This window comes from Mus caroli, chromosome 16 (genome assembly GCF_900094665.2).
Source record: "Mus caroli chromosome 16, CAROLI_EIJ_v1.1, whole genome shotgun sequence".
NCBI classification, from domain to species: domain Eukaryota; kingdom Metazoa; phylum Chordata; class Mammalia; order Rodentia; family Muridae; genus Mus; species Mus caroli.
Window position 1 is genome coordinate 47397579 of NC_034585.1, and position 27132 is coordinate 47424710.

General features: G+C 40.9%; 1 protein-coding gene and 1 pseudogene across 1 annotated transcript; one reads left to right on the forward strand and one right to left on the reverse strand.

Moving 5' to 3' along the window:
* Positions 1-1255: 1255 nt before the first annotated feature.
* Ccdc54 (coiled-coil domain containing 54) lies at positions 1256-2547 on the reverse strand. The gene has a single exon (XM_021185328.1). The coding sequence runs from the start codon at positions 2298-2300 to the stop codon at positions 1311-1313; it is 990 nt and encodes a 329-aa protein (XP_021040987.1). The 5' UTR covers positions 2301-2547; the 3' UTR covers positions 1256-1310.
* A 24158-nt stretch (positions 2548-26705) lies between these two features.
* On the forward strand, positions 26706-26817 carry LOC115029664 (annotated as a pseudogene).
* The last annotated feature ends 315 nt before the right edge of the window (positions 26818-27132 follow it).

Genomic DNA, 27132 nt, shown 5'->3' on the forward strand with positions numbered 1-27132 from the left:
TCTAAGCCGACGCATTTAAGATTTACTCTGGACTTTATTAAGTGTATTGCATATGGGCGTATTTTTAAAGCAATGTATTAAAGGCTATTGTGTACATACATATGTAAATTTGTAAAAGAGGCTCAAAATATTGGATTTATAAATGAAAAAAATTGGTGTTATATAATAAATACCAAACTGAATTGGTTTTACTGTATTGCTTTTCGAAGCTTGCTTGTTCTTCATTCTCCAATTGCTAACTGGGGCTAATTAAAACTAGTACATATGTGGAGAATATTTTCAGTTTAATAGGATGGATGCAGTAGGAAAGAGGACTCATTCAATGGGTTAAGAAGTAAGGGAAACCTTTCTAACCCCCTGCTTTCTGTGCTATTTAGAAAAATGACATTACAGTAACAAGAAGGTATGACGTCTAAGATGAAGCTTACCCTGGGCATCTCACTAGGATATCTACCCTGCCATGTGAAGATTTGTAGTGTTATAGTGATGAGGTTCACTTTCTTCACAAATACATCTTTAGCTTTTGCCTTTTTCCTCTGTAGCAAATGTGCAGGACCTTGTATCTGCCTCCTTTCAAGAAAATGTAAAAAATGCCGAACTGTATTTCTTCTCATATCTAATTGACTAATACAGAGGAAACTGACGAGGAAAGAAAAAATATTCTGCTGTTGTAATTCATATTTTCCTTGCAATAACTTGGACTTTCGTGTGTGTGTGTGTAAATAAAATGACTTTGTTTGATGGGTATGTGTGTGGCTGAGTTTATGCGTGTACATGTAGATGGCTCACAGAGGCCAGAGTGGGCACCAGAACTCTTGGAATTGGGGTTTCAAGCAGTTGTCAACAGACTGACAGGTGTGTTGGGAACCAAACCTAGGTTTTCTGTAAGAAAAGCAAGTGTTCTTAATGTCTGAACCACCTCTTGGGCACCAATGCATTCTTAAGTTTAATAGTTTTGAAATGGATTTTTTTTTCTTGATGTTCGAATTTTTGTGTCTCATATCACAGATTTATCTGCCAGGGCCACTAGAACTGATGTGGAAGCTGACAAATATCCCCATTTGCATTGACCCTTTCATTCTTGGTTCTGATTATTTACGAAAGCACACACAGGTTAAGTCTTCGTGAACTGCTTGGGAGTTGGTTCAACGAGATGACCGATACAACTCAGTGTTGGATTGTGGGACCTTTGTGGGCAGTGGGCATACACACAGACAGCAAGCTAGAGTTCACAGACAGAAGAGACACACATGACTACTCGAAGCAAACGGGCTACATTTATTTTGCCTCAAGCCAAGCAGGAAATAACTCTAAAGTCGAGTTATTTCCTCTTTTGAGGAACCGAAAAGGCAATAAACATAGTGGAAAAGAGAGAGACAGATTGTGGCCAACCTCCCAATGGCTCCGGTGAAGGCGTAGTCTCTCTGGGGTATGATTTGTGGTTCCTCAGGAAGGATGGTGGACCTAGACAGAAGCCACTGCATGAATTCCTCTAACTTGGTGGCACTGAGGAAAAATCTCCAATTTCCTCCATGAACAAAAGTGAGCTTGATCCATGTACTGAAGTCAGGGTAAATATAAATATTTGACCTTACCTTTTTGCAACCCACTGATGCATTTCGGAGGCTATTATTTTTCTTCAGAGTTATATTCTGAGGTGACATTGTATTTTTCTTAAGCTCACCAGTGGGCTCTGGGTAACTGGGCACTCTCTCTGGCTCTGCTGAAGAGATGACAGTGTCTGGAGAGGTGGCTGTGCCCTTTGGGGTTTCAGTTTGTAGGAGTTTATGGAGGAGCTGTACAAATTCTTTACCCCTTTGTCCTTCCAAGACCTCTAGACAATGAATGCTGGAGTAAGAATTCTGGCTTTCCAGCTCCGTCACCTTCTTCTTTAGAGTGTTGATATCTTCTTTCATGGAGAGCATGTCTTTGGTGGTTGCAGTCTGTCTGTCTTCACTAATGTTTATTCTGGCTTCCAGGGCTTCCATCTGATTCTGATAATGGTTGATCTTTTCCTGAATATTTGATATTGCACTGACAATGTTCGTCATTTGGTTGAGGAGTTCCGTTTGTCCCGTCTTAATGTCTTGGAGCATTGCTGGTAGATTCATTTCTTCATTCAAACTGAGAGTATCTCCGTCGCAACCGTAAGAAGCCCTTGTTGGGTAGCTAGTTGAATATGAGTGGTGGGTCTTACATTTCTGGTAAACATTTTTAAGAGATCTTCTGATCTTGTGGAGGTTTGCAGTCCACACCTGGCCAGCGGCAGCTCTTACTCTTCTGGTGTGAAATCTGTACATGTTTTTCACTGAGACATAAGACCCAAAGTGCTGAGACACATGACATCGGAAGAAGCGATTTTTGTGAGGTTACGGCTTTTCTCTTCCTATGTACTGGAGTTCTTTCCTGGTCACATCATTGAATACCTGTGGAGAACATCAAAGGCAGCGTCAGGCAGGTTAGGTGGCTTACTTCTTCCAAGCAGCCTAACTTCAGAGCTTTGTGTATTAACTGTCTACTGCATGTGATCATTCCTGTGGTCTTCATCTGATTGTGATGTCACAATGGCCACTGGCCTAGATCATTTCTGCTCTCAAGTTTCACCAACTGCCACACTTTGAGAACTGTTGCCTCTGATGGTAAAAGTGTTCTTGGAAATATAAATCCTTTGGATACTAAATAATATTTTGTCCATATGATGCATTGAGGTAAAATTTTTATTCTTTGAACACTTAAGCCCGAACACTTCAAAATCAAAATGAATACTACTGGATACCTATATGTCTCTCTGGAAGCAACCCTTTCTAAGAATTAAAAAAAAAAAATGAATGTCATTTACAACCTGCTACTAAGTCACTATTTCTCCCATTTGTGCCAAATTGCATGGCCCGTCTTGGCATAGGCTTTGGTATAAACTCTGAACTTAGCCAAAAGTGATTTAAAAATTTTGGCTCACTGACAGTACCCAGGGTTTTGCATCACTATGCCTCTGAATTGCTGCCTGGCTCTTTCTAAAATGGCTAGCTATCTCTCCAGACTCTTGCTGGGAAAGAGAATGTTCTCCAGCAAACAGGCTACACTGGGATGGGGCTTGAGGCCTGAATGACTAGGGTCAGCATGGTCCTGTTTACCTTGGCCAAAGCCGTTCTTTCCATCAGCTCCCACAATACCAGTGCTTAGGCCCTGTGAAGATTTTCTAGGGCCAATACAAGCATCTGAGACCAGCGAGCAAATACAAACAAACGATGGGCTCAGCATACTAAATGAGAGCTGTAAGACTGACACGATAAATGTTCAATTAGGTATCTTAGAGTTATAATATATCACCTTCATTAATTGTCAAGTTTAATTTCATTGATATTGTATACATTCAGAGGAGGAGGTTTATAGATGATATTCTAGCTTATTTTAGGGATTTTCAAATTAGAGTCGTTGCTTGTAGCAACCGTTCCATCCAGGCTAAAACCAGCTCACTTAACATCACCGAGACACAGTGTATGTGTTATTTTTTCTCTCACACAAAAAATACCAGCCAGGCAGTGGTGGCACACACCTTTAATGCCAGCACTTGGGAGGCAGAGGCAGGCGAATTTCTGAGTTTGAGGCCAGCCTGGTCTATAGAATGAGTTCAGGACAGCCAGGGCTACACAGAGAAACCCTGTCTCAAAAACAAAAAACAAAAAACAAAAAACAAAAAACAAAAAACAAAAAACAACAACAAAAAACAAAAAACAAAAAACAAAAAAACAAAAAAACAAAAACAAAAAACCAAAAACCAAAAACCAAAACCAAAACCAAACCAAAACAAAACGAAAAGAAACAAAAGACAGATAAAGGAGACTTGCAGTGGGATTCTTTTGGCTCTGAGTTTGAGGGTCAGGTCACCATGGTGAGGAAGGCATGGCCTTGTTGAAAAGCATGAGGCAGTTAGTTGGTCACACTGCATCTACACTCAGAAAGCAGAGAGAGAGATAAACACAGCGCATAGCTTGTCTTCTGCTTTGTATCCAAGACAGAGCTGTACTCCCAAGAGATGGTCCCGACCCACATTTAAGTGGTCCTTCCCACTTTTATCATCCGAATCTAGAAACTTCCAGACATACCTAAAGGTTTGTGTTCTAGGTGATTCTAGATCCTATCAGGTTGACAAGATCAACCATACCATGTGGTTACAAATTCTACCCATTTATGTGATGTTCAAAGAAGTTAGGCTACTTCCCTATGGTGATACAGCTAAAAAAATAGGTAGCCAAAGGCTTCACATCTTTGTATCCTGGTTCTAGAGGCTATGCATTTGATCTCTACTGCCACACCATGACAAAGATGTATGCATTTATCATAATTCAGGAGAAAATAGACATCTCTTCTTCAATTACACTAAAAAGTACTTAGCAATATGAGAATCCAGAAGCTTCACCTAGATACTTTATTTAGTAAAGATGTTTGAAGTAGAAATTTGGAAAGATTTTAGAAGCTGGATTAGTTCTAACTCCTATGTTAAAGTGAGCTACATAAATGGTAGAATCTTGGGAAGGTATCCAATTTTTAACAACAATAAAAAAAGAATCGTGGATTCTGATTACTTTTTGAGATATTTAACTTAGCGGGTTTCATCCAAACATGTCTATCTGATGTTGACACATACCAGTGCTACTGAAGGGAGCAAGATTTGGGACTCGTTAGGCACTGAATGGACATCCCGGGAAGTCCTGCCGATGCTGATTTGGTGACGTGGGACAAGTCCTTGGGAAACGGGAAACCAGATGACTTCCTTTCTTAGAGTTCATGCCAGGGATACACGGGCAGCTCAGAACGAAGCAGCTTGAGGTTAGGGGGAGGCCTTCTGAGGAAGACTACACAGGAAGAGGCCGGTTTTCCCAGGAATGGTGTGGTTTCCCCAGGAATCTAATTTGGAGCCAGAACAGTTGGAATTCAAAACTGTCCCATCGCTCACCATGCTCATAGACACATGACTGCCTTCCTCCTAAGTGTGTACTGGTGATGATAACTGTCTTTGTATTATAGATTTGGACATTCAAGTGCTCAGTGGAAGGGTGACCTTTTCCCCTTCCCTCTTTGACATTTCACTTTCCTTACTCCAAATGGAAGAAGAAAATGGTCAAGAGTTTGCAGCTTTGGCTGAGGTAATTCGCTCAGTTTTGTCTTTGTTTCTCTCAATCAGTATGATCAAGATAGAGAGTGGGTGCCCTCATCCCACATGGCAAGTGGATGGAATGCTTTTGTCTAAGAAGGACCTCAGCAGGCAGACAAACCAGCAGCCTGTTTCCTTACACGCAGCACTGCTCACTCAGGCAGATGGAATGAGATAACCTCTAGAGAGGAGTTTCTAATAATAAATAATATTTATTCCCAGACACCGATGTATTTGGGTATAATGGTTATAACTTTATTACGACAGAGTCAAGACTGTCTGTATAAAATATATTCACCCTACCTAACCTTCCTTTTCCTGTGTGCACATGTGAGAAGGACTAGGATAGTTAAAGGCTTTTATTAGCAACTGTACATGACTGGGAGAGTTTATGATACACCTATCGTAATCATGGTCATAGTGGTTACAAATAGAAAAATTTATTGGGTCTTTTATTTTGCCTATGAAATTATGTGGCCAGATTTACAAGAGCTCACTCCTTCCACCAGGAATTTCTTTCAAATGATCAGAGTAGCTAACCCTAGAGAATCTGAATATTAATCAAGGAGCTTAAAGCTGATGTTTACTCAAACCAAGTATTGATGAATAGTCTGAAGGTGAAATCATCTTCCACTTCTTTTTTTCCATTTTAGCTTTGAAAAATATAGAGACTGGGGAAAAAAATCAGATATACCACACTCACTAAAATTAGGGAAGGAGGGGCAGGCAGAGATGTAATGTTTGTAAAGCAGCAGATTGATGCACAGTCCATCGAGGGAACTGCTGGGACCCAGCAACACAGGTAAAACAACCTGGGCACAGTGACACTCGGGGAAATAAATGTCACTGACGGTACCAGTGAAACTGTATGAATCCAGAGGCTGAAACAGTATGGCAAACACATTTAGCAAAGAGTTAGAAGAGTAACTGCCCTTTATGTGATACTTGAGAATGGGAGTTGCTCCGTGGCGGCACACTTGCTTGGCAAATACTGTGTTGCTAGTACAGTCTCAACTACAGGTGTATGTAGGGACACACACACACACACACACACACACACACACACATGATAATGCTACTTTACTTTCTCACTGCTACTAAAATTGTGTGGGCTGTTTCTGGATTGCTCTACTATTTATTGCCCTGGCAAACTGGTGCTCATCCTTCATGAGTCATCCATTCCTCCAAAATGTTTTCCTTTCCTTCCCAGTCAGCTCCTCTCATTGTCTTCCTAGTGCTCCTAACTGGCTGAGTATCTACCTGTCACTGATTCACATATTAGATTGTCATTGCTGGGCAGCTCCATCAACAATTAATCAGTGAACTCCCTAATAGACATAGTCAACTCAACCATGCTTTCTTCTCACAAACAACAAGATATGGTTTCCGCTTGTAGTGATTTGAATATGAAGTCCCATCCCCTACAAAAAGACTCATATGTTAAAGGCTTCATTGCTATGTGACAGAATTATGGAACACGATAGGATTATGAGAGACTCTGACCTAATCAATGGATTAAACCATGAATAACTGATTTTATGCTGTTATCTTAAATTATTCATTTTCGTGTGCACATGCTTTCAGAGTCCATGTGTACCATGTGCATATGAGAGCCATGGGAGGCCAGGAGAGGATATTGGTTCTGCTGCAACCGGAGTTACAGAAGGTTGTGAGACACCTTGTGGTTGCTGGGAACCCAATCTGGAACCTATGTAAGGACAGCCGGTGGTCCCAGCTGCTGAGCCATCTCTATAGGCTCCATCAATAGATGCATAATCAAATGGATTATTAGGTGGTGGTAGAAACTGTGGAAGGCAGGGGCTGACTGGAGGCATAATCCGATTTGAGGTCTCTTCATTTGTTTGTCTTTCAGCTCTTTTAATGCACGAGGTGAGCAGCCACTTCCAGCATACATTGCCATGCTATTCTGCTTGATCACAGGTTCAAATCAATGGATCCAGCTGACCTTTTGTGTTGAAATCTCTGAAACCATGAGTCCAGATAAGTCTTTTCTCCCTGAAGTTGTATATTCCGGGTATTTAGTCACAGTGATGCAAAGCTGTTTATATAGTACTTAAAAGTCCTTATCCAATGAATCAGTGAACAAATGAATTAGTGAATTAATGAATGAATGAATATACCTGTGGATGATTATCAAGGAATCCATTGAGTTTCTCCTCGGCCAGTTTCTATGGACTGTAGGACACACACTGCTGGCCCTATAGAAGGAATAACTTTTCGCAATCCCTCCAATGTCATTTAACGATTTCAGCACAGGGATTCATTAATTGCTTCCCCAAAGGCCAGAAGCAGTTAAATGGCAGAAGGGGTGAATGGAGACGAGGGAGAGATGGTAATTATGTGTCTGGAAACAGATATGGCATAGGTAAAAGGGAGAGCCAGTAATGATGGTAACAGCTCTGAGGTTAATGACACAGACTCTGGAGGTGTCTAAGCTATGTAGTATACTTTCCCTGTGCAGCATATTAAGGCCTCCAGAGTAACAAAGGCCACCAGTGGATTCTCCCTGCCCCTGTAGGGTTGCCAGGGGAATTTGTCCTCCGTTTAGGAACTCAAGCACTTGTCTCTTTATATGCCATCTTGTATTATGAACTCCACAATTTAAAAGGAGCCCTCCCTACCTTATCTAAACACACCGGTGGCTCACCCTTCAGCTCCAGAACTCCGGGGCCTGTGAGTATTTTATGTCATCTCTCTCTCTCCCCTGCCGCCTTTCTCCCATTCTTCTGTTATGGTTGGTTTTCCCTGTCGATATATTATATGAGGTTGCCTGGTTTCTGTAATGCTCAACTTCATCTCTTGGTTTCCCTTTTCAAATATTACCTTTACACCTCTGCTCGAGTTATCTGATGATTGACACTCCTCTTGCAGTGCTCGCTCTCTAGGTCCTGATGTGCAGGATTGATGTAGTCATAAAAATAAATGGCTGGAAAGGGGGCGAGAAAGCGAGAGAGCTGTGCTTTGCTTAATCACTCACCCTGCCCACAGTGGGGCCAGTGAGGAAGCACAGTGCACCCATCGAGCCAAACACTTGGTTTCCCCTGCTTTTAATCATTTAGCAGGCTTTTTTTCTTTTTTGAAACATTATTTGATGAATACAGCACAGTGTCACCTTTCTGACTCATTTCTTGATTGCACTGCATAAAAAAAGGAAGAGAGCCACAGAACAAGTAGTAATCACACAGGAGACTGTAAGCAGATCCAGAAATCATGCAGTAGAACTAGCACCATGTTCTGTTTCTGAAGCTTTCTTTGATCCTCAGACGTTAGAACAATTTCCCTTCTTTGCTTAAAGCTACCTGCCTTCTTTCCAGTTCTTAATTATAAATAGTGCGGACCTCATTATATGAGCATGTTAATATGATATCTTTTCCTAATCTCTTAGAGAAACTGATGGGTTTTTCTGTATCATATTTGATAGTGTGTCAGACTACAAAACCCAGGCTAGCTTCTTTTATATTCTAGAATTTGAAAGATCATTATGTGAATTGTGGTGGGCTTTTTTTCTTGATAGTTCCCACTCTGAAAAATAGCTATTATTGTGGCATTTTATTTCCAGGGGAATTGGCACCAGTGTCTCTGTGAAGTAAACAAGTGTTTATCCCTAGACCCTCATTTTTATTCTTCTCGTCATACTTTGTCCTGGGCATATTATTTTCCACTCTATTTCATCCCTACCATGAGCAGCACTAAAGCACAGGCAGATACTGATGGGGCTCATAATTAACTTTAAAACGTCTAATACATCTAACTTATAAATTCACACCTTGCCTCTTACTTAAGAACCCCAAGCTGGCCTCACGTTCTGTTTCTGTAGTGTTTTTCTTCAATAGCTTGATATTCGAATCATTTCCTTCCTTTGTTTAAAGCTACCTGCATTCTTGCTCCTGTATGGGTTTAGATTACAAAGAGCTATTTAACTTCCAAGCGGTATTCTTTCTCCTTACTCTGATTACATACAAAATAAGTAGCACCCAATGGCAATAATAAAATGAAGCTTATTTCTCTCCCCATCTCCCTTAATTTCCAACCTAGGAGTTTTACCACTGAGATCCAAGAAAAGTATTTATTCACTGTTTTAAATATTTATTATGATCTCCCTCCTTGAAAATGTATACTGCCACTGCAGATGTTTCTAGTATGTCAAAAGCCAACTAGAATACAAAAAAAAAAAAAAAAAGGATTTATAGATGCCTAATTATAAGATTGAGATTTTTCTTTTTTTTTTTAGGGGGGTCCATTTCTTTCTGGAAATTTGAATTGTTTACCGATGGTTTTTGAAGTATTTTTGGTATCAAATGACAGAAATGTAGATCAACAAGGCTGTTCTATTAAGCATATATTTTAATAATTTGGGCATTGTCAGTCATGGTTCTTTCTACACTGTAACTGTTATACCACTTAAACATAATTCATTCTAGTGAACTTTCCAGGTGTCTCTTTCATGATATGTAGTGAAATCACTGCAATCTTGCTGAAACTGATGGTCATGTTATATCCTAGAATGAATAAGCTGTCATTGGAGTTTATGATTTGCCTAGTTAGGACTTCCATTGTTGTGAAGAGACATCATAGCCAAGGAAACTCTTACAAAGACTAGCATTTTATGGGGGCTCGCTTACAGGAAGAGACCAGATTTGTTTCACACCGAGGGGTGGGGAAAGAGCAGGTAACTTAAGCATTTAAGACCAAAGCCCACCTCCACAATGATGAACTTCCTGTAACAAGGCCACGCCTCTTCCAAGAAGACCACACCTCCTGATAGTGCCACTTTCTATGGACCAAGCAGTCAAATCCATGAGTCTATAGGGGTGTGGGTGGGGCAAACTTATTCAAACCACTACATCCATTTTTATAGCAATTTTTAATAAAAGCATGCTGCTGGGGGTAGGGGCTGGGGAGAAGGCTCAGTAGGTCAGAGTACTTGCGATTCAAGCATGAAGACCTGAGTTCAGCATATGCTCAAAAAGCATGACATGGCCACCCACAATGTTTAGCGCTGAGCAGGGTGGCAGAGAACAGGAGACAAGACAGGAGGATGATTGGGGCTTACTGGCTTCCCGCTTGGCCAAAACAATGTTGACCTGTAGTCTCACGGCGTCTCTCTGTCATGGACATAAAACCGAGTGCCACCACCGCCCGGTGCTAAGTTGTTTTTAACTTTGCCTTTTCTTCTGTGCTCTTTCAGCCTCACTGTTATTATCAGACACAGCATCTGTTACCTTCCCTCATCATTCTTGGGGTCTGCTCCTTCCAACCTTCACAAGTAACCTCTCCAAATGCTGAGTCACCTCCGTGGGCTAGTGAGTCAGCCAGCCATGGCTTGTCTTCCTTCTGAGATGTCAATAGAACCATTGGCTATTAATATAGTTAATCCTGACTCACTGTTGAGTTGTTCCTTTGTCTCTCTGCACATTATTTATATCCACATGTTTGCTTATTTTACATGCATAATATGAGTGGTTGGGAGACGTTTCCTTTTTAAAATCTTAGTTTTACCCACAGTAGGACTATGTTTTTTCATTTCTTATATCCTACTGATTGCTGGGAATAAGATGATGGGGTAGTGAAGTGCCTGAGATGAAATGCAGAGACTAGAAGGGAGAGAGAGAGAAAAAGGAGGGGGAGGGGAGAGGGGGGAGAAGGGGGAGGGGGAAAGGGAGGGGAAAGGGAAGGGAGAGGGTGTTTCAGAATGAGATAATGGCATGGTGATATCACCTTTCTAGATTCTGTGTTTTCAAAAGGCATGACAAGAATCAACAGCAGTAATCTCTATCTTCTCCGAGGAGGCTCATCCTCCCTTTGTTATGGAGTTTGGGACTGGGAGCTGGGCCTCTATACCACTTATCTTTTGTACTCTCCCTGCCCTGGAATCCTCCTGCCAGCCTGTGCACATTTTCCTCCAGGAATAGGATGAATTCTGTGCCTCCAGGAAGGTGTGGCACATGGCAGAAGTGTGGGAATTCAATTTTGAGATAGGGTAGTGGAAAGATTATGGCTGCCACACATGTAGGGCACATCCATCCTATGAATGACATTTTGATCTCTCATCTGCTATGTGTTTTTCCCCCGTTATTTCAATGATAGAAAATAGGTATTGAGTATCTCATATGCCCAACAGCACAGGCTGGTTGGCAGTCATTATAAGCTTGAGTAGTATTTCGTGGCTTTGGAGTTTGGAGAAAACCCAAGTACAGCCTAGTTAGTGTGAATTATGTTTAGAGAAGTCTAATGTTATAGCAGCAATAAAGGCCTATTAGGGGAAAACAATTTTATTGCTTTTGGGTCAAGAGAATGGAATCTCTGGCTTGAGTGGAAATGTAACATTCCAGTAAGACTGGGTTAATAATCTGGCTCAGGGACCACTCCTAGCAAGGAGGAATAATTATCCCTTGGATGAGATAACGTACTTTTCCTCTCCAGAATTCCAGGTCCTAGAATAATCCCTCACACAGATGCAGCCAGGCAGCTCTGTCTACATTTCCGAATTACAGAGAACAGCAAGACATCCCCATTTCTCCTTTCTCGCTCTTTTCCCCCCACACTTTGGGCTTCTTTCTCTAAAGTTTTCCCACATATGGTTGCTTGTCTGCCATGTCGCTGACCCCTGTGTCAGTTTATCTTAAACGGTGGCGTGGCTTTTTCTCTTATCTCTTTTACCCCTGTGAGCAGCTTCCAAGATTTACGGCTTGTCCCCGCAGCTTACTAAACTGTAATAAAAATTGTCCTCAAGCTGCCATTTAAATTTGTTCTTTAATTCTTTTATTAAGGAGATGAAGAACCTGAAGAAAGCTCTGCTCTCATTAACATGTGGTAACTCTAGTGGGGTTTCCTAAAAATTACCAGTAAAATTATACATTTGAATTTTTGTTTTTAGATACAGGGTTAATAATTCAGATTTGATTACCTTTTCTTTTCTTTTTTTGCATAAATACAAAAAAATTATATGTACCTGCTTTCTAAGAACACAGTTTATTGTAATCTGAAATTTCCAGGTCTTTGTTTCATAAAAATCTCTATGTCTTGTTGCTTTATGTAAGAATGATAGCTTTTTACAAAACTATCGACAGAGATTGAATTATACAAGAAAATAATACCTGAGAAATAGTTTGGTACCTGACCGACCGCAGGCATTTGATAAACGTTTAATTAATGCCTGCAGTGTGCTGCGGAGTGTACATTGGAGAGCCTCCTTTGTATTCCAGTAAATTTAGTAACCCAGCATTTTCCCATGCAAGATAGAATATTTGAAAGTGTGAGAGACAGAAACCAGTCTGTTCCTGGCGACCTCATTTTTTTCCTTCCTTGCATCTTCCCGTAAATTTCTCTTTTTAACTTCACTGTAGTCAGTGATGTTGATCCTATAAGACCTCATTTTGATGTTCCAATGTGATGGGATTTCTTTTTTAACACACTTGATAGTGCTTTAAGAAAGAAGGAGATCCAGAAGTCAGCAACCAGCTGGGCCTCTTGGGTGGTACTTCCCCTGTTCTGTGAAACTATCTGACCCTATTCAACAAGGGAGCAAGTTGGGTGGGAGCTTGGAAGGTCCATCACGCTGCCAGAACAGCCTACATGGAGTCTGGGGGACAAAAGGGGGAGAGGAAGACATGTGTGAAGACTCTCAAAAATTTCTCCTCTGCTTATGCTGAAGGTCAAACAAACATTCGATAACTTTAATCCCTTCAATATCTCCACGGATTTGCCAAATCCTTTGTGTTTGAGTGGTCACACACCATGGGTTTTGGGGACAGAGAATGGATGTTAGAGTTCATGGTCTGATTTCATAGCAACTCCAGCATAGATAATTTTTCGGTTCTTTCTGTCCATGAACTCTGGAAGAAAGCAAGCTGCTACATAAACTCATGGTGACTCTTTTTCTAAGAGTCTAAAGTCCTTCCCAGAACTCAGTGGGGCCAGTGATCTATTATCAGGGTTAAGGTTCATGAACAATTCATCTTCTCTTTGCTCCCACTCTCCATCTCTCCTTCCTTTAATTTCTGTTTGCATTACTTATGTCCTGTGAGGACGGTGGGCCCTCCTTGGGCAATGTTGGGAGGTTGTGTCTACTCTAGTGTGGATTTGATGCTCTGAAGTTTGACAGGCTGAAATGGTGTGGGAAACCCTGGGCCTATGAACAGAAGGCTCTGGTTCTGCTCCACTATTAACTCTGGGAGGAATAAATACCCCTGAAAGACAGAAAGTAGAGGAACTGCCTGGGCAGAGAAGCGTACAGCTCTGAGGGAGTCTCAGACTCCAGAGCCAAGATGGCCCATGACGTCTAGTCTCCCTCAAAGAATAGTCATGCTATTTTGTTGCTGGATTTCATGACCATCTTCAGAAATGAAGGCCCTTGACTTAGTGACAACTTATTTCCAATTCCAGCAGTAGAGATGGAATGCCTTCATTTTCCAAAGGTAGATTCAATTCCCAGAATTCTAAAACTGAAAATCCCATTTATTAAATGTCAAAATTCTCTTATACACCACTTTTGCAATATAAGCCAATTTTATATGCTTATTAAGCTTGGGGATTTTTTTTAAAGACACCATTCATTGTTATCCAGTACTTGGCTATTAACAGTTTAAATTAAGTATTGGCTATTTAATTGTGAATTATCACATGGTGTGCAAAATCATCCAGGAGTTAGAGTCTGATCATTTGTTAAGCCTGGAAATGTACAGCTAATCTACCTGCCGACAAACTCCCGCATGCTCTGATCCTGCTTTTCACTGAATCCATGATGCATGTTTGGGTTTCTATTACTATAGCTTGCATCTTAGCATCGTTGGGTTCCGGGTGGAAGTCGAGAAAACTCACTTTAGAGACAGAAGCTTAAAAACGAAAGCTTTATTTTCTGAGTGCTCAGGGAGTCAGAACCACGTCCCAGAATGGAGATTGTACATTTTTTTAATAGGATGGGAACACAGCAAGGGGGATCAGAGTGGGTTGTGTATTTTGACACTAGGGGTTAAACAAAGAAGTTAACGTTGGTGACTTGGCCTTATCCAGGTCACCTGGTTTCAGGGTCCTTGAATCAGCTTTTGCAGTCATGCCCACTCCTGGACTTTGACCTGGAATCTAGAATGATAAAGGAACAAAGGAGTGGGCAACCAGCAGTAGTCAATTAAGTCAAGACAGGCAGGACGGTTTACGACTTGTGTGCCTTAGTTTAGATAACGGAATAACAGCGTCTTCCCTCTTTACACCCTTTATTGATTAACAGACAAACCCGAGACATCTGAGGAAGCAGGAGAGAAGTGGAGTTCGGGGGCCTGGGAATGTGAACTCAGTTTTGATCCTGCCAGCCAGGTGGAATTTGTTCCTGAGATGGCTGAACTCAGGAAAGTGTCTCCTAACAATGTTAATACCCACAGGCTAATTAAAAATAGTTCCTCTAATAATGCTAAAAATCAAGAGTATGAGGGCTAGGGATGCTATAGCTCAATTGGTAGAGTGCTTGTCTAGCATGCACAAACTGCAGGCTCAATCTCCAGAACTGCATACATTTGGTGCAGGGGTGCAATTGTAACTCCAGTGCCCAGTTGGAGGGAGGCGGATCAGGAGAAATTCAAGCTACTCTTTAGTGATGTATTAAATTCAAGGTTAGCCAGGGTTACATGAGACAGTATTCTAAACAAATAGGTAAGCAAACAAACATACAGACATACAAATAAACAAATAAACAAGCAAGCAAACAACAATAAAACCCCAACATGATTGTAGTGAGTGGCTTCTTAGATATACATTCATGTACAAGATTGATCTGAGTTCGAAACTAGTTTGCCATTCAGGGAGATGGCTCAGTGGTTAAAAGCTCTTGCCTCGAAAGCCTGCCGACTTTTGAATCCGATCATTTCATTCGACCTTGATTTTTGAATTCTCGATTTTGACGTCTGTAACCTATGGTGAAGGATAAACCAGAACTCATAGGTTGTCCCCCTGACCTCTACATGGCATGCCCTAGCCCAGTGGTAATGGCAAAGTACATAAAATAACACACACATCTGTGACAAAGCTTGCAAGTAGAAGTCAGAGATAGACCTGCAGGACTGGGCTCACTCTTTCATGGGTCAGGCCCTCAGTCTTGACAACAGGCCCTTTTGCTCTCTGAGCCCTCTCAGTGGCCCATTTCACAGAGAGGGGAGTGGGAGGGAAAAGGTGGAGCAGGATCAGGTATGGGAAGAGACAGGAGAGAAGTCCAGAGGGCCAGGAGAAAGAAAAGAAAAATATGTAGCAGTAGGGGTAAGGAACTGAGGGTGGGTGGACTAGAAAGTCCCAGACACCAGGGATGCAAGAGACTCCCAGGACCCAATGGGGATGACATTAGCCAAAATACCCAACAGAGGGGAGATATAACCTGAAGAGATCACCTCCAGTAGATAGGCATGGCCCTCAGTTAATGGATGGGGCCACCCACCCATCTCAAAAATTTTAACCCAGAATTGTTCCTGTCTAAAGGAAAAGCAGGGACAAAACATGGAGCAGAGACTGAAGGAAAGGACATCCAAAGACCGCCCCACCTTGGGATCCATCCTATCTGCAGACACCAAACCCCGACACTATTGCTGATGCCAAGATGTGTTTGCAGACAGGAGCCTAGTATGGCTGTCTTCTGAGAGACACTCCCAGCACCTGGCTAAGACAGATGCAGATACCTATAGCAAACTATTGGACTGAGACCGGGAACCCCAATGGAAGAGTTAGGGGAAGGACTGAAGGAGCTGAAGGGGATTACTACAATATAGAAAGAACAGCAATATCAACTAACCTGACCATTCAGAGCTCTTAGGGACTAAACCACCAACCAAAGACTATACCTGGATGGGTCTGTGGATCCCCCTACACATGTAGCAGAGGACTGCCTTATCTGGCATCAACAGGAGGGGAGGTGTTTGGTCCTCTGGAGGCTTGTTGTCCCAGCAAAGGGATATGCTAGAGAAATGAGGCAGGAGTGAATGGGTGGGTGGGGGAACATCCTCTTTAGAGGCAAAGAGGAGGGTGGATGGGATTGGGGGTTTTCTAAGGGGAGATCAGGAAGGGGGAACAACATTTGAAATGTAAACAAATAACATAATCAATAAAAAAGAATAAGAGTGTAATCATCTTGACTACATCAGAAGTTATTTGGTAAAATTCAATCAACATTCTTTTTTATGGCAAATAAGAATCTAAAAAATTTTTACTGTTTTTAATAGCATATTTACATTTAAATACATGATTCAGGATGCATGTTAAATAAATACGTATAAACAGGAAAAAAAAACCACCCTATCGAGTCGTCACAAGGTAGTATTGCTTGTCTTTAATCCCAGCACTAAGGAAGCAGAGGCAGATCTCTGTGTTTGAGGACAGCCTGGTCTACAGAGTGAGTTCCAGGGCAGCCAGGGCTGCACAGAGACAGCCACTCTCAAAACAACCAAAACCAGAACTAAACCCAAGCAATCCAAACTACAGAATCTCTTTTCTCTATGGCAACTTTACAAGTCATGCACAGTATCCCGAGGTGAGCTTGGATTTACTTTTGTGTGTAGGATAACTCCCGACCTGTTTATTTACCTTTCGTGGATTTGTGTTTCATCTCTCTGCCCTGAACTATAAACTGGGGGGCAGGAACTGTGTCCTGAACTTCATGCATTCACTAGAAAATTCAAATTATTTCTATGCCATAGTTGGAGTCTAGTATGTGTGCTTTGGATTGTCCTAAGTTGTGTGTGTGTGTGTGTGTACATGTCACAAGAACTACATGAACATTTATTATGTGTGAAGATTGTATGTTAAGAATGATGAAGGGCCGGGCGTGGTGACACACGCCTTTAATCCCAGCACTCGGAGGGCAGAGGCAGGCAGATTTCTGAGTTCCAGGCCAGCCTGGTCTACAAAGTGAGTTCCAGGACAGCCAGGGCTATACAGAGAAATCCTGTCTCAAAAACCAAAAAAAAAAAAAAAAAAGATGAAGGTACCAAGGTCAGGCTTGTTGCTGAATTGAAAGAGCCTGGAGGGCTTTGATGAAGTTTTTAAATAAAGACAGTTGGCTCACACACTGAAAAGAGTTCTCATAGCAGGATAGAGAGTGTTGTGTTTAGTTTATCCAAGATGAGTTTCCATCTGGACCAAACAGGCGGCAGCCCAGATGCTCAGGGAACAGTGTACTGTGTGGGCTGGAGGTTCTCTGGGTAACACTGCCTAGGACTGTGTTCTGCCTTTTTTCTAGCAGCAAGAGCCCAAGTCAATCTCTTAATCCCTTTTATCTAGAAAATGGAATTTTAAAAGTGCTGACCCTCTGGGGTTTTTGTGAACACTAAATAAGATATTTAAGGAATTCGACACGGTGCCTGTTCCGTATAGTAGCCCGAAATCAATACATGTAATCTATTATTTTATTTTGCTAGGGTGGATTAGGAAAAACACAGAAAGGTCTATACCCTTTCTGTTAGCAATGTGGCAGCAATCTTTTCACTTTGATGTTCTCGGATTCGTCTCCTTGCTCAGTGTCTATGCACTTGATCTCTGCTGTGTCTCACAAGGCCCCGTGATGCTGCAGCTTTCTGCGTGCTGCAGTGTTGGCTTTTACTTGAGGGCAAACCCCTCCTCCTGCACTTCTTTTGGATCTGCCGAGCCAGTACAGTACTCAGCAGGAGTCAAATGACCAGCAAATTGCTATTAAACATAACATTAACACATTATTTTAAAGTTGTAGCAAATAAGAAGAAGCAAACAACTTTCAACAGTGATTAAGAATGTAGAGGCTGATGGTGATTTGGGGCGTGATGAGGTATTCTAGCTGGCTAGATGCTTGAATTGCTGCATTGTCTAAAAGAATCACACTTATAAAGTTTTCCTTCTTCCAAATGGTCAGTATTCCAGTATAAACTTCATATATCTTTTTAAAGACTGGTTCTCCTGTAGCCCAGGGTGACTCTGTGCCCACTACATAGCTATAAGTTGAAATACTGAACCTTTCGCCTCTCCCTCCAGAGATTCTGGAACGATAGCCATGTGATATCATGTCCCTTCATCTCCTTGTTGCCCAAAAATAAAGCATAGGTTCATTTGTTTGTTTTGAAAAGGAGGTCTTACTATGGAGTCCAGTTATCCTGCCCTTGGACTCATGGTCTTTTTTCTCCTTTTATTGAAAGTAGTTTTTTTTTAAATCAATTATATTCTGATTATGATTTTTCACTCTCCCTACCAGAAGAACCTCCCAGTTCACCCCATTTCTCCTCATATCCAGTTCTACACCCTTTCTGGTAATCATTAGAAAACTAACTGGCATATAAGGAATTAATAATAATAATAATAAATACAATAAGATAAAGGTAAGTCAGAGTAGGACAAAACAATCAAACAAGAAAGAGAGCCAAAGATAAAACTCAAGAAATACACAGAGCTATTGGATGGATCACAGGGCTCCCAATGGAGAAGCTAGAGAAAGTACCCAAGGAGCTAAAGGGATCTGCAACCCTATAGTTGGAACAACATGATGTACTAACCAGTACCCCGGAGCTCTTGTCTCTAGCTGCATATGTATCGAAAGATGGCCTAGTTGGCAATCACTGGAAAGAGAGGCCCATTGGACTTGCAAACTTTATATGCCCCAGTACAGGGGAACGCCAGGGCCAAAAGAACGGGAATGGGTGGGTAGGGAAGTGGGTATGGGGGACTTTTGGGATAGCATTGGAAATGTAATTGAGGAAAATTCGTAATAAAAAATATTAAAAAAAGAAATACACAGAGATGCAGAGACACACATGTTCATACACACAGGAATACCTTTAAAAAAACCCCACAGAACTGGAAGCAGTAATATATATGCAAAGGACCTGCAAGATAAAGAAAGAAAAATGCCCTAGAGATTAAGAACCTCCAGAGATGCTGTTGAGTTGGCTTCCTGTTGGCCATCTACTGCTTAGAATGCAGCCGACCTTTAAGAGTAGATTGCTTCCTCAGAAAGTAATTCTTGAAGAAAATTAATTCGTAAGTGGCTATCAATGGAGACAGCATCTGGCCTAGGGATGGGAGCTTGGGTCTGCTTTTCCTTTCAGCTCGGCACTGAACCTAGCACAGACCTGCGCAAGTCCTCTGCATACTGCTGCAGTCTATGCTCTTATGAGTGCCAGCCCTGTTGTGTCTAGAAGGCCTTGATGCCTTAGAGTCGTCCTCTCCTCTTGCTCTTCACTGTCTCTCTTCCTCCTCTTCTGCCCTGAAGGGATGGGTTTTATGGAGACATCATCGTGTTCCCTCAGAACCCATAAGGTCTATTTTGGAACTTGGTTAAAGGATGACCCCTCAGAGCACCATTCTTTCTGGAAAAGAAAAAAAAAAGAGTAATGAAGATATAATCCAATAGAGGCCACAGATCCTGAACATAGGGACATAAGACTTCACCAAGCCCCGAAATCAAATGGGACCTGTACTAGTATCTCAGTGAGGATGTGGAAGGCCACCGAAGACCTCATCTAGCTATGTTGTTGCCAGCAAGTTGAAATGATACGAAGCCTCCGGTCAGTCCCTTGGGATTTTATAGTTTTAATCTCTGTGCCCTGCACAGTTTGCTCATGGTTTTGACACAGTAGTACTGCTTTCATAGTTAGCATGTGAACATTGGAGGATGCTTTTGTGCACTGTGTAAAGATTATCCCTGTATTATTCAAATGCTGATTTCTGAACCCTCAGAGATCTAATGGCAGGCTACATTTTGGTATCGTTACTCATCTCACGCTTTATCATTTTGTAACTAGTGTTCCCCATCACATCCTGACTGGTTAAAGTAGAAAGTCTATGGCCTATAACAAAAAGCAGACTAGTAATGTGGGACTTCTGGAAAGGGAGAGTGGACTCTGGATAAGAGTCAATACATTCAGCTTGCCAAACCCAGAGGAAAAAGCAATCCAGGAAGTAAGGAGAGGTAGCTAGTCGTGCAACAAAACTTAGATTAGCATAAAAGGGATAAGTGAGCTACGTGAGCTAATGGGAAACACTGCATAGCTATAAGGCCAAAAGCTTGTAAATAAATATAGTCTCCGTGTCATTCTTTGGGAGCTGGGGCAGGCTTAGAAAGGCCCATGGTTACACCTGAATGACTAGTCAGAAGGAAGCCATTTGGAACAAAGCTACTAGGCGTGTGGAATACCTCCCACCTCTCTGTACACATACCAACTCTGGTTAGGTTTCAATCCTGAAAAGAAACGAAATGACTTGCTTCAATTTTCACAAGTCATAATTACTTCCATAGGTTTCAGTCTGGGCTTCTGGCCTTCTGGTTCATTCAACACCCACTGAACACTCCACTCAGAGTGAGTCAGCATCTGAGGTTTGCAGGCAGTTCCACGGCTGATGAATGCAAGCCCTGGGATGGCTACTGTTGTATAACTCACTCACTCTCTCTCTCTCTCTCTCTCTCTCTCTCCCCCATCCCACCCAGAACCTTATGTTTAAATAAATGGCTGCTGTGGTTATCCACTCATGCCAATATGAGAATGCAATGCTATACCACTGACTCATGGGAGGCTTAGTAGTCACCAATAAGACTACTAGAACATAATGAAAAGGAAGAGTGAGATTATTTTATTTATCTTGGAAAAGCATTTCAAATCACTCAATTTCCAGTAGTAGAAGTATATGTTTTTATTTAGTAATTGTTTTTTATTTCTAAGCCAAGTTTAACTTGGCTTCTGTATGATAAACATTTCAGGTATGCTCTCCCCCCCTTTTTTTAAAAAAGCTCACAAAATGGTAAATTATAGTTAAGAACACAGGGAATTTCATTTTTGGACCTGACATAAATCCTGCAGAAGGAAGTCTTTCTTGGGTCTCTAGGATCATAGGAAGAAAGAAAACTCTATCAATTCAATCCATAAAAAAAGAAAACTCAAATTCTGTGATGCAATACAGTCATGGGCAGTGAACAGAGTTACTATGGCAAAGAGCCAAACTCAGAGAAAAAGATTGTCATAATTTTCACCAAGATTGAGTTAGCTGTCCAAGATCTGTGGACTAAGCTGTGATCTTGAAAAGGGTAGGATGGGTCACTAGCACTAGTTGAGTCTTAGAAGAAAGACATTCAATCCTTTTTAGGTTGATAGTATGTTCAATTTAGATCTCATTTCCCCCAAAACATTGTAGATAAGGGCTTACTAATAAAGACAAGACTTGGTAGAGTCCCTGTTCCTTGAATGGCTCCCCAACATGGCTGACTTCAGGAGTAGGGAAAATAACTGGAAACTAAGCCAGCACTTTCAGGACTAAAACAACCTTGAAGTACTGGAGGTGATCCCGGCTTGAGGGCCTCCAAGTGTTTGCCAAAATGATAGAAATTACATTCTAGGATCACAGGAGGCTGAGCTTAAGTTAGAAAATATTTTGTACATAATATCTGTCACTCAGTTAAAAAGCATATGAAGTAAATGAGATGATGTCAGAATCCAAAAGAAAAGAGCACATGAAGGAAGAGCCCCACAGGTGATCCGGAAATAAGGAGTGAAACAAGCATCCGCTCGAGTAACTATGCTATGCTTAGCATATTTCAACAGAGATCCCAGAACAATAATCTGGAATAGAAAACTCAGTGGTGACTTTGTCCTCAGTGTAGGCTCAGCAGACGAGGGGATTAACTAATCAGAAAATAGTCTAAAGATTCCACTTAAAGATGGAAGATAGACTGAACAACTATGGCATGGTAAGAGACACACCTAACACCTATATGGTTACAATCTCTGGAGAAGAGAGTGGAAGTAAAATGAGCCAGAAAAATCTTTACGGTGAAGTTTACAATTTGAAAACTGGATTAGAGACATCAAACCATAGTTCCCAAGCTCTCTGTGACACTGAAGCATGATAAGGGAAAGCAGCATCACCCAAGGCATGCCTCAACAAAGCCGCCAAAGTGCAACTGGGGACATGCTCCCAAAAATCCAGAAAAAGAGTTGTAAGGCCCAAGTCCTCAAAGTAGGAATAACCATGAAAACTTGAGCTACACAGATGAAGCCACATCAAGAGGACTTTTAAGTTTCAAATACATTTATTAGGAAAGGAGAAAGATTAATAAAAAATAAACCAAGTCTCTGTCTTTAAAGGTCAGTAAATAAGTCCAGAAGAGTAGAGGAAGAATACAAATCATAAAGAAAGCAAAAGTCAATGGGGGGATTGAAAATAATAAATAATAATAATAATAATAATAATAATAATAATAATTATAATGATAGTAGTAAAAGATAGGCAGCAGACTTGAGGAAAATGTCCAGATTACAAGAAGAGAGAGAGAAAAAAAACAGGCCAGAGAGTGATAAAGCCGATGACTGGCTTGGTTTTAGGGTTCCAGAGGCTCCCTAGGTCTCTCTAACTTCTCGATGGCGCACACAGCAGCAGCTAGTCTCTAGGAAGGAACACACCGGGTGGATTTACACCATGGTTGCTAGAGGGAAGTTAAGTAGTGAATATCTTGATGGAGACACCGTCTGTAAACAGTAATTGCAATCTCCAGTTTTAGTTAAAGCTTAATAAAGCTGTCTCACTCTGTGGCATGCTTACTTCCCCTTTTTTTCAGGCCACAAAAGTCTTTTATTTCTTTTTCTACCGTGTTCTAAATGTATGGAGAACTCTGGGGTTTTCAGTGTAGAATATTGACACTGGGACACTTGCCTCCCTTAGATCTCGTGGCTCTGTGTTTCTTCCTTTTGATGATTAGTTAGTTGGATACCGAAGGGTCAACTTTAAAGAGGTAGGTATTTTTAGAAATTGGGTGTGAAGGAAAGAAGGAGAAAAGGTGGAGAAGAGAAGAAGCCAGCTTCCTTTTTCCTGGTTTAAGACATGCAGGTACTATATTCACATATTGAAAGAATTAATTTTTCTTTTTTTTTAAATATTTTTTATTATGTATTTTCCTCAATTACATTTCCAATGCTATCCCAAAAGTCCCCCATACCCTCCCCCCCACTTCCCTACCTACCCATTCCCATTTTTTTGACCCTGGCGTTCCCCTGTACTGGGGCATATAAAGTTTGCAAGTCCAATGGGCCTCTCTTTCTAGTGATGGCCGACTAGGCCATCTTTTGATACATATGCAGCTAGAGTCAAGAGCTCNGGGGTACTGGTTANTTCATANTGTTGTTGCACCTACAGGGTTGCAGATCTCTTTAGCTCCTTGGATACTTTCTCTAACTCCTCCATTGGGGGCCCTGTGATCCATCCAATAGCTGACTGTGAGTATCCACTTCTATGTTTGCTAGGCCCCGGCCTAGTCTCACAAGAGACAGCTATATCAGGGTCCTTTCAGCAAACGCTTGCTAGTGTATGCAATGGTGAGAATTAATTTTTCTAAATGTCAGTTTCCTAATCTGATCCACGAGATTGAGCATCATTTTCATGTAGTAGCCTGACTCTATATATTGACAGGATCATTAGAAAATTGATGCAGTGGCCCAAGAAGCTAAGGGCTAAGAGTAATCAACTGTCTTAGCAGAAGAAAACTTACTATACCTGTTATCAAGTTTTTTATAAAGTTATAATTATTACCATAATGTAATGTTGTCACAAGAATGGACTAGTAGATCCATGCAAAAAAATACACACAACTCTACATATGAGTCTATTCAATTTATCGTAAAGAAAGAAGTATAGATCAGTGAAAACAAAGATCTTTCAATAAATATTTCTGGTCAGATGGATAATTATGAATAAAAAACCTAATACGTGATCACTATCTGTTACCTTTTAGTAGTAATCCCAGGTGATGGAATATCAGAGTGCTTTAAAAATAAAATAATATACAATATTGTCTATAAATATGAAGGCACAAAACAGAGAAGAAAATATTAATATAATGAAGCACTTTAAAATCAACAGCATTATTCTCAAGAGAATAGAGTGGGAACTTACAACATATGATCCAAAAGTGTGTTCAGAATATAAAAAGGGCAAGAGGTAGTGATATGTGATTTTAATCCTAATACGTAGGAGGCAGAGGCAGGAGTTCAAGGCTAGCCAGGGCTATACAGTGAGACCCTGTTCAAAAAAAAAAAAAGAATGGGGATAGGTTCTGATGTTTTGGTTGGGAATCTGCATGTGAACACTGATGGTCCTGTTCCCCAAACGGTTATTGATCGATCAATAAAAATGCTAGTGGCCAATGAGCTGGGCAGAATAGGCAGGACTTCCAGCTTTCTCTGCAGGAAAGCTAGCAGATGCAAGGGAGGATAGAAAGGCTTTTGTCAGGCTTCAGAGGGAGAAGGAACCACCAGCCATGTGAGATCGAGGGTGGAGTGACCATTGGCCATGTCCCCAACTGGGATTGCCAGGGCCAGGAATCAAGAGTAGGTGGGTTGGGGAACAGGGGGAGGGAGAAGAGGATAAGGGAGTTTCAGAGGGGAAACTAGGAAAGGGGATAACATTTGAAATGTAAATAAAGAAAATATCTAATAAAAAAGAACAAAAAAGAAGTATAATTAAGCTGAGGGCAAATTTGGGGGCTAAACAAAGAAGGAGAAGGTAACCTGAGCAAGGAAAGATGAGGACAGATTTAGGGTACTGAGCTAGGAGTGAAAAGAAGATGTGATAGTTGAGAGAGGCTTAGAAGAGCCCTGCCATTGAGCTAAAGCATATTAAAGGTAAGCTAGCGTGTGTGTGTATGTGTGTGTGTGTGTGTGTTTGTGCGCACGTGCGTGTGCACATGCATGTGCATGCATTTCATCTGAGAATCTCAAGCAACCTGGGTGCCTGGGTGAGGCTGGTACTTTAAAGCAGTTTAGCCAAAACTACACACTACAGGGATAAGTTATGGATCGAATGAAGAGAGAGAGAGAGAGAGAGAGAGAGAGAGAGAGAGAGAGAGAGAGAGAGAAAGAGAGAAACATAAGATGAAGAGAAGGAAATAAAAAAGATGAAAACAGAAAATGGGAGAACAAAAGCTCAAACATCCAATAGAAATGATTAACCATGTTAGTTTCTGAAATCCTAAGAAAGTCAAAGAATTTTAGCTTCACTGATAAATAACAATATGTGTTTTAATAATAAAATTGACATAACTATTGGAGTCTGTAAAAAAAAAGAATAGCAATCAATAATTTTGTGCCTAGATATTGGAAATATAGACATAGTGAATGATTCATTGGGAAAGTGACTTACAAAAATTAACTCAGAAAGAAATAGAAAGCCAGGATAGTCTTGTAAACATTATCTTCTCAAAGAAGACTCTAGATACTGAGAGTTTTACAAGGAACCTCTCTACCAAGAACTTAAGAAGGAGGATAGTAAAACCATTCAAAATGTTTTCTTGAGAACAAAAAATAATTCAAACTCATGTTATTCTGGTAGTTTGATCCTGAAAATAAAAACATAGATAGATGTTATGGTAAATTAACATGTAGATGTGAATTGCTTAATATTATTTCAAAGAAGAGATGAATTTCTTTTCCTGTACAGTTTTCATTGCCAAGTTTTTTTTTTTAAACCATTAAGTGGGATGGCAGTGGTGCCATGACAGTACTGAAACCAGCTTTTAAAAGGAAGGTGGGGATGCATTGGCTTCTTAGATGCTGGAGTTACTATGTGAGAAATAGTACTTCCCTTTGTGTAGTGCATGTTGCAAAGTCCTGGGACTTTATTGAGACGAGGGGCCCCAATGAGCCTAGCATTCCAGCCTTCCCGCCAAGACACATTTGATTGAATTTGTCTTGGAATGCAGCCCAGTTCATTCACTAGCTGAATGCTACTTCGTGATCTGAGTTAATGCCACACAGAACTGAAAACTTTCCCAGGGCAACGCTAATCAAAAGCCCAACTCACAAAACCGGGAAGCATGGTGAAATAGCTTGTTGCTTTAAGCCCCTGTGTTTGAAAGTACATGGTTAAGCAGCAGTTAAAAGCTGAAACCGTTTGTACAGTGGAGAGAACTCACTGTCCAATGTCGGATGTGAACATAGATGCAAAATAGATGGAATGACACTAGTAAAAGCCAGATCCAATGAAACACATGCACGCACACACACACACCATGAATGCACACATGCATGCATACATACATGGAAGCTGTGTTCTAGTTGGCATGAATTTTTTACCCTTTGGAATAAGATTTCCTAGAACTCTTATTTCTACATGCTTTTGTAAAGTAATAAAGGCCTTGCCATTCCTATATAAATGAAAAAAATGGCTGATTTATTCTGGAACTACTGACACCCCTCTCATGCATTCCTTGGTTATCTATATTATAAATACTATATTTTATAAATTTTGAAGAGTACTCTGTTCTGCACCATTGATCAGTATGTCATTGGCTTCATAACCATGCAAGTGTAATCTACTGCATTAAAAGATCAAAGATGGAGCTGGGAAGATGGCTCAGTAGATAGAGCACTTATTGTGCAAACGTGAAGTCTGGGGATTGGATCCCCAAATCCATATAAACATTGGACAGGAATATCAGCCTGACTGTAATACTATACTCTCTCAGGAAGAGATATGAAAGAGGTAACTAAGTCAGCTGAGCTAGTGAGCTCTGGACTCAAGTGGGAAGCCCTGGCTAAATATATAAAGTAGGATGGTTTCTCAGCCTTCTGGCTACAATCAGGTGTAGCACTGTTCTTATCAGCTAACTATCTGATACTTCCTTTATCCGAGGACAATATATTAAACCAGTGAGCGTACACATACAGCAAATGGGCACATAAAAATAATTTTACATGAGATTAAATTCAGTATTATTATCCATTATGAAAATGGAGTTCAAGACTACCATACATTCGATCATATGCTGAGCAGAGCAGCTAAATGAAAAATAAGATCACATGAGGGTGAGAGAAGGAAACTGGGTCATTCATACATTCCTGATGGGGATACAAATTGGTATAACCACTCCAGAAAATTGCTTAGCATTACTTACAGAACTGAGCATGGGATGTGGTATTACACATTTATGGATTGTTCTCTTGAGCTATTCTATAGATAAATGAGAACTTACATTTGAA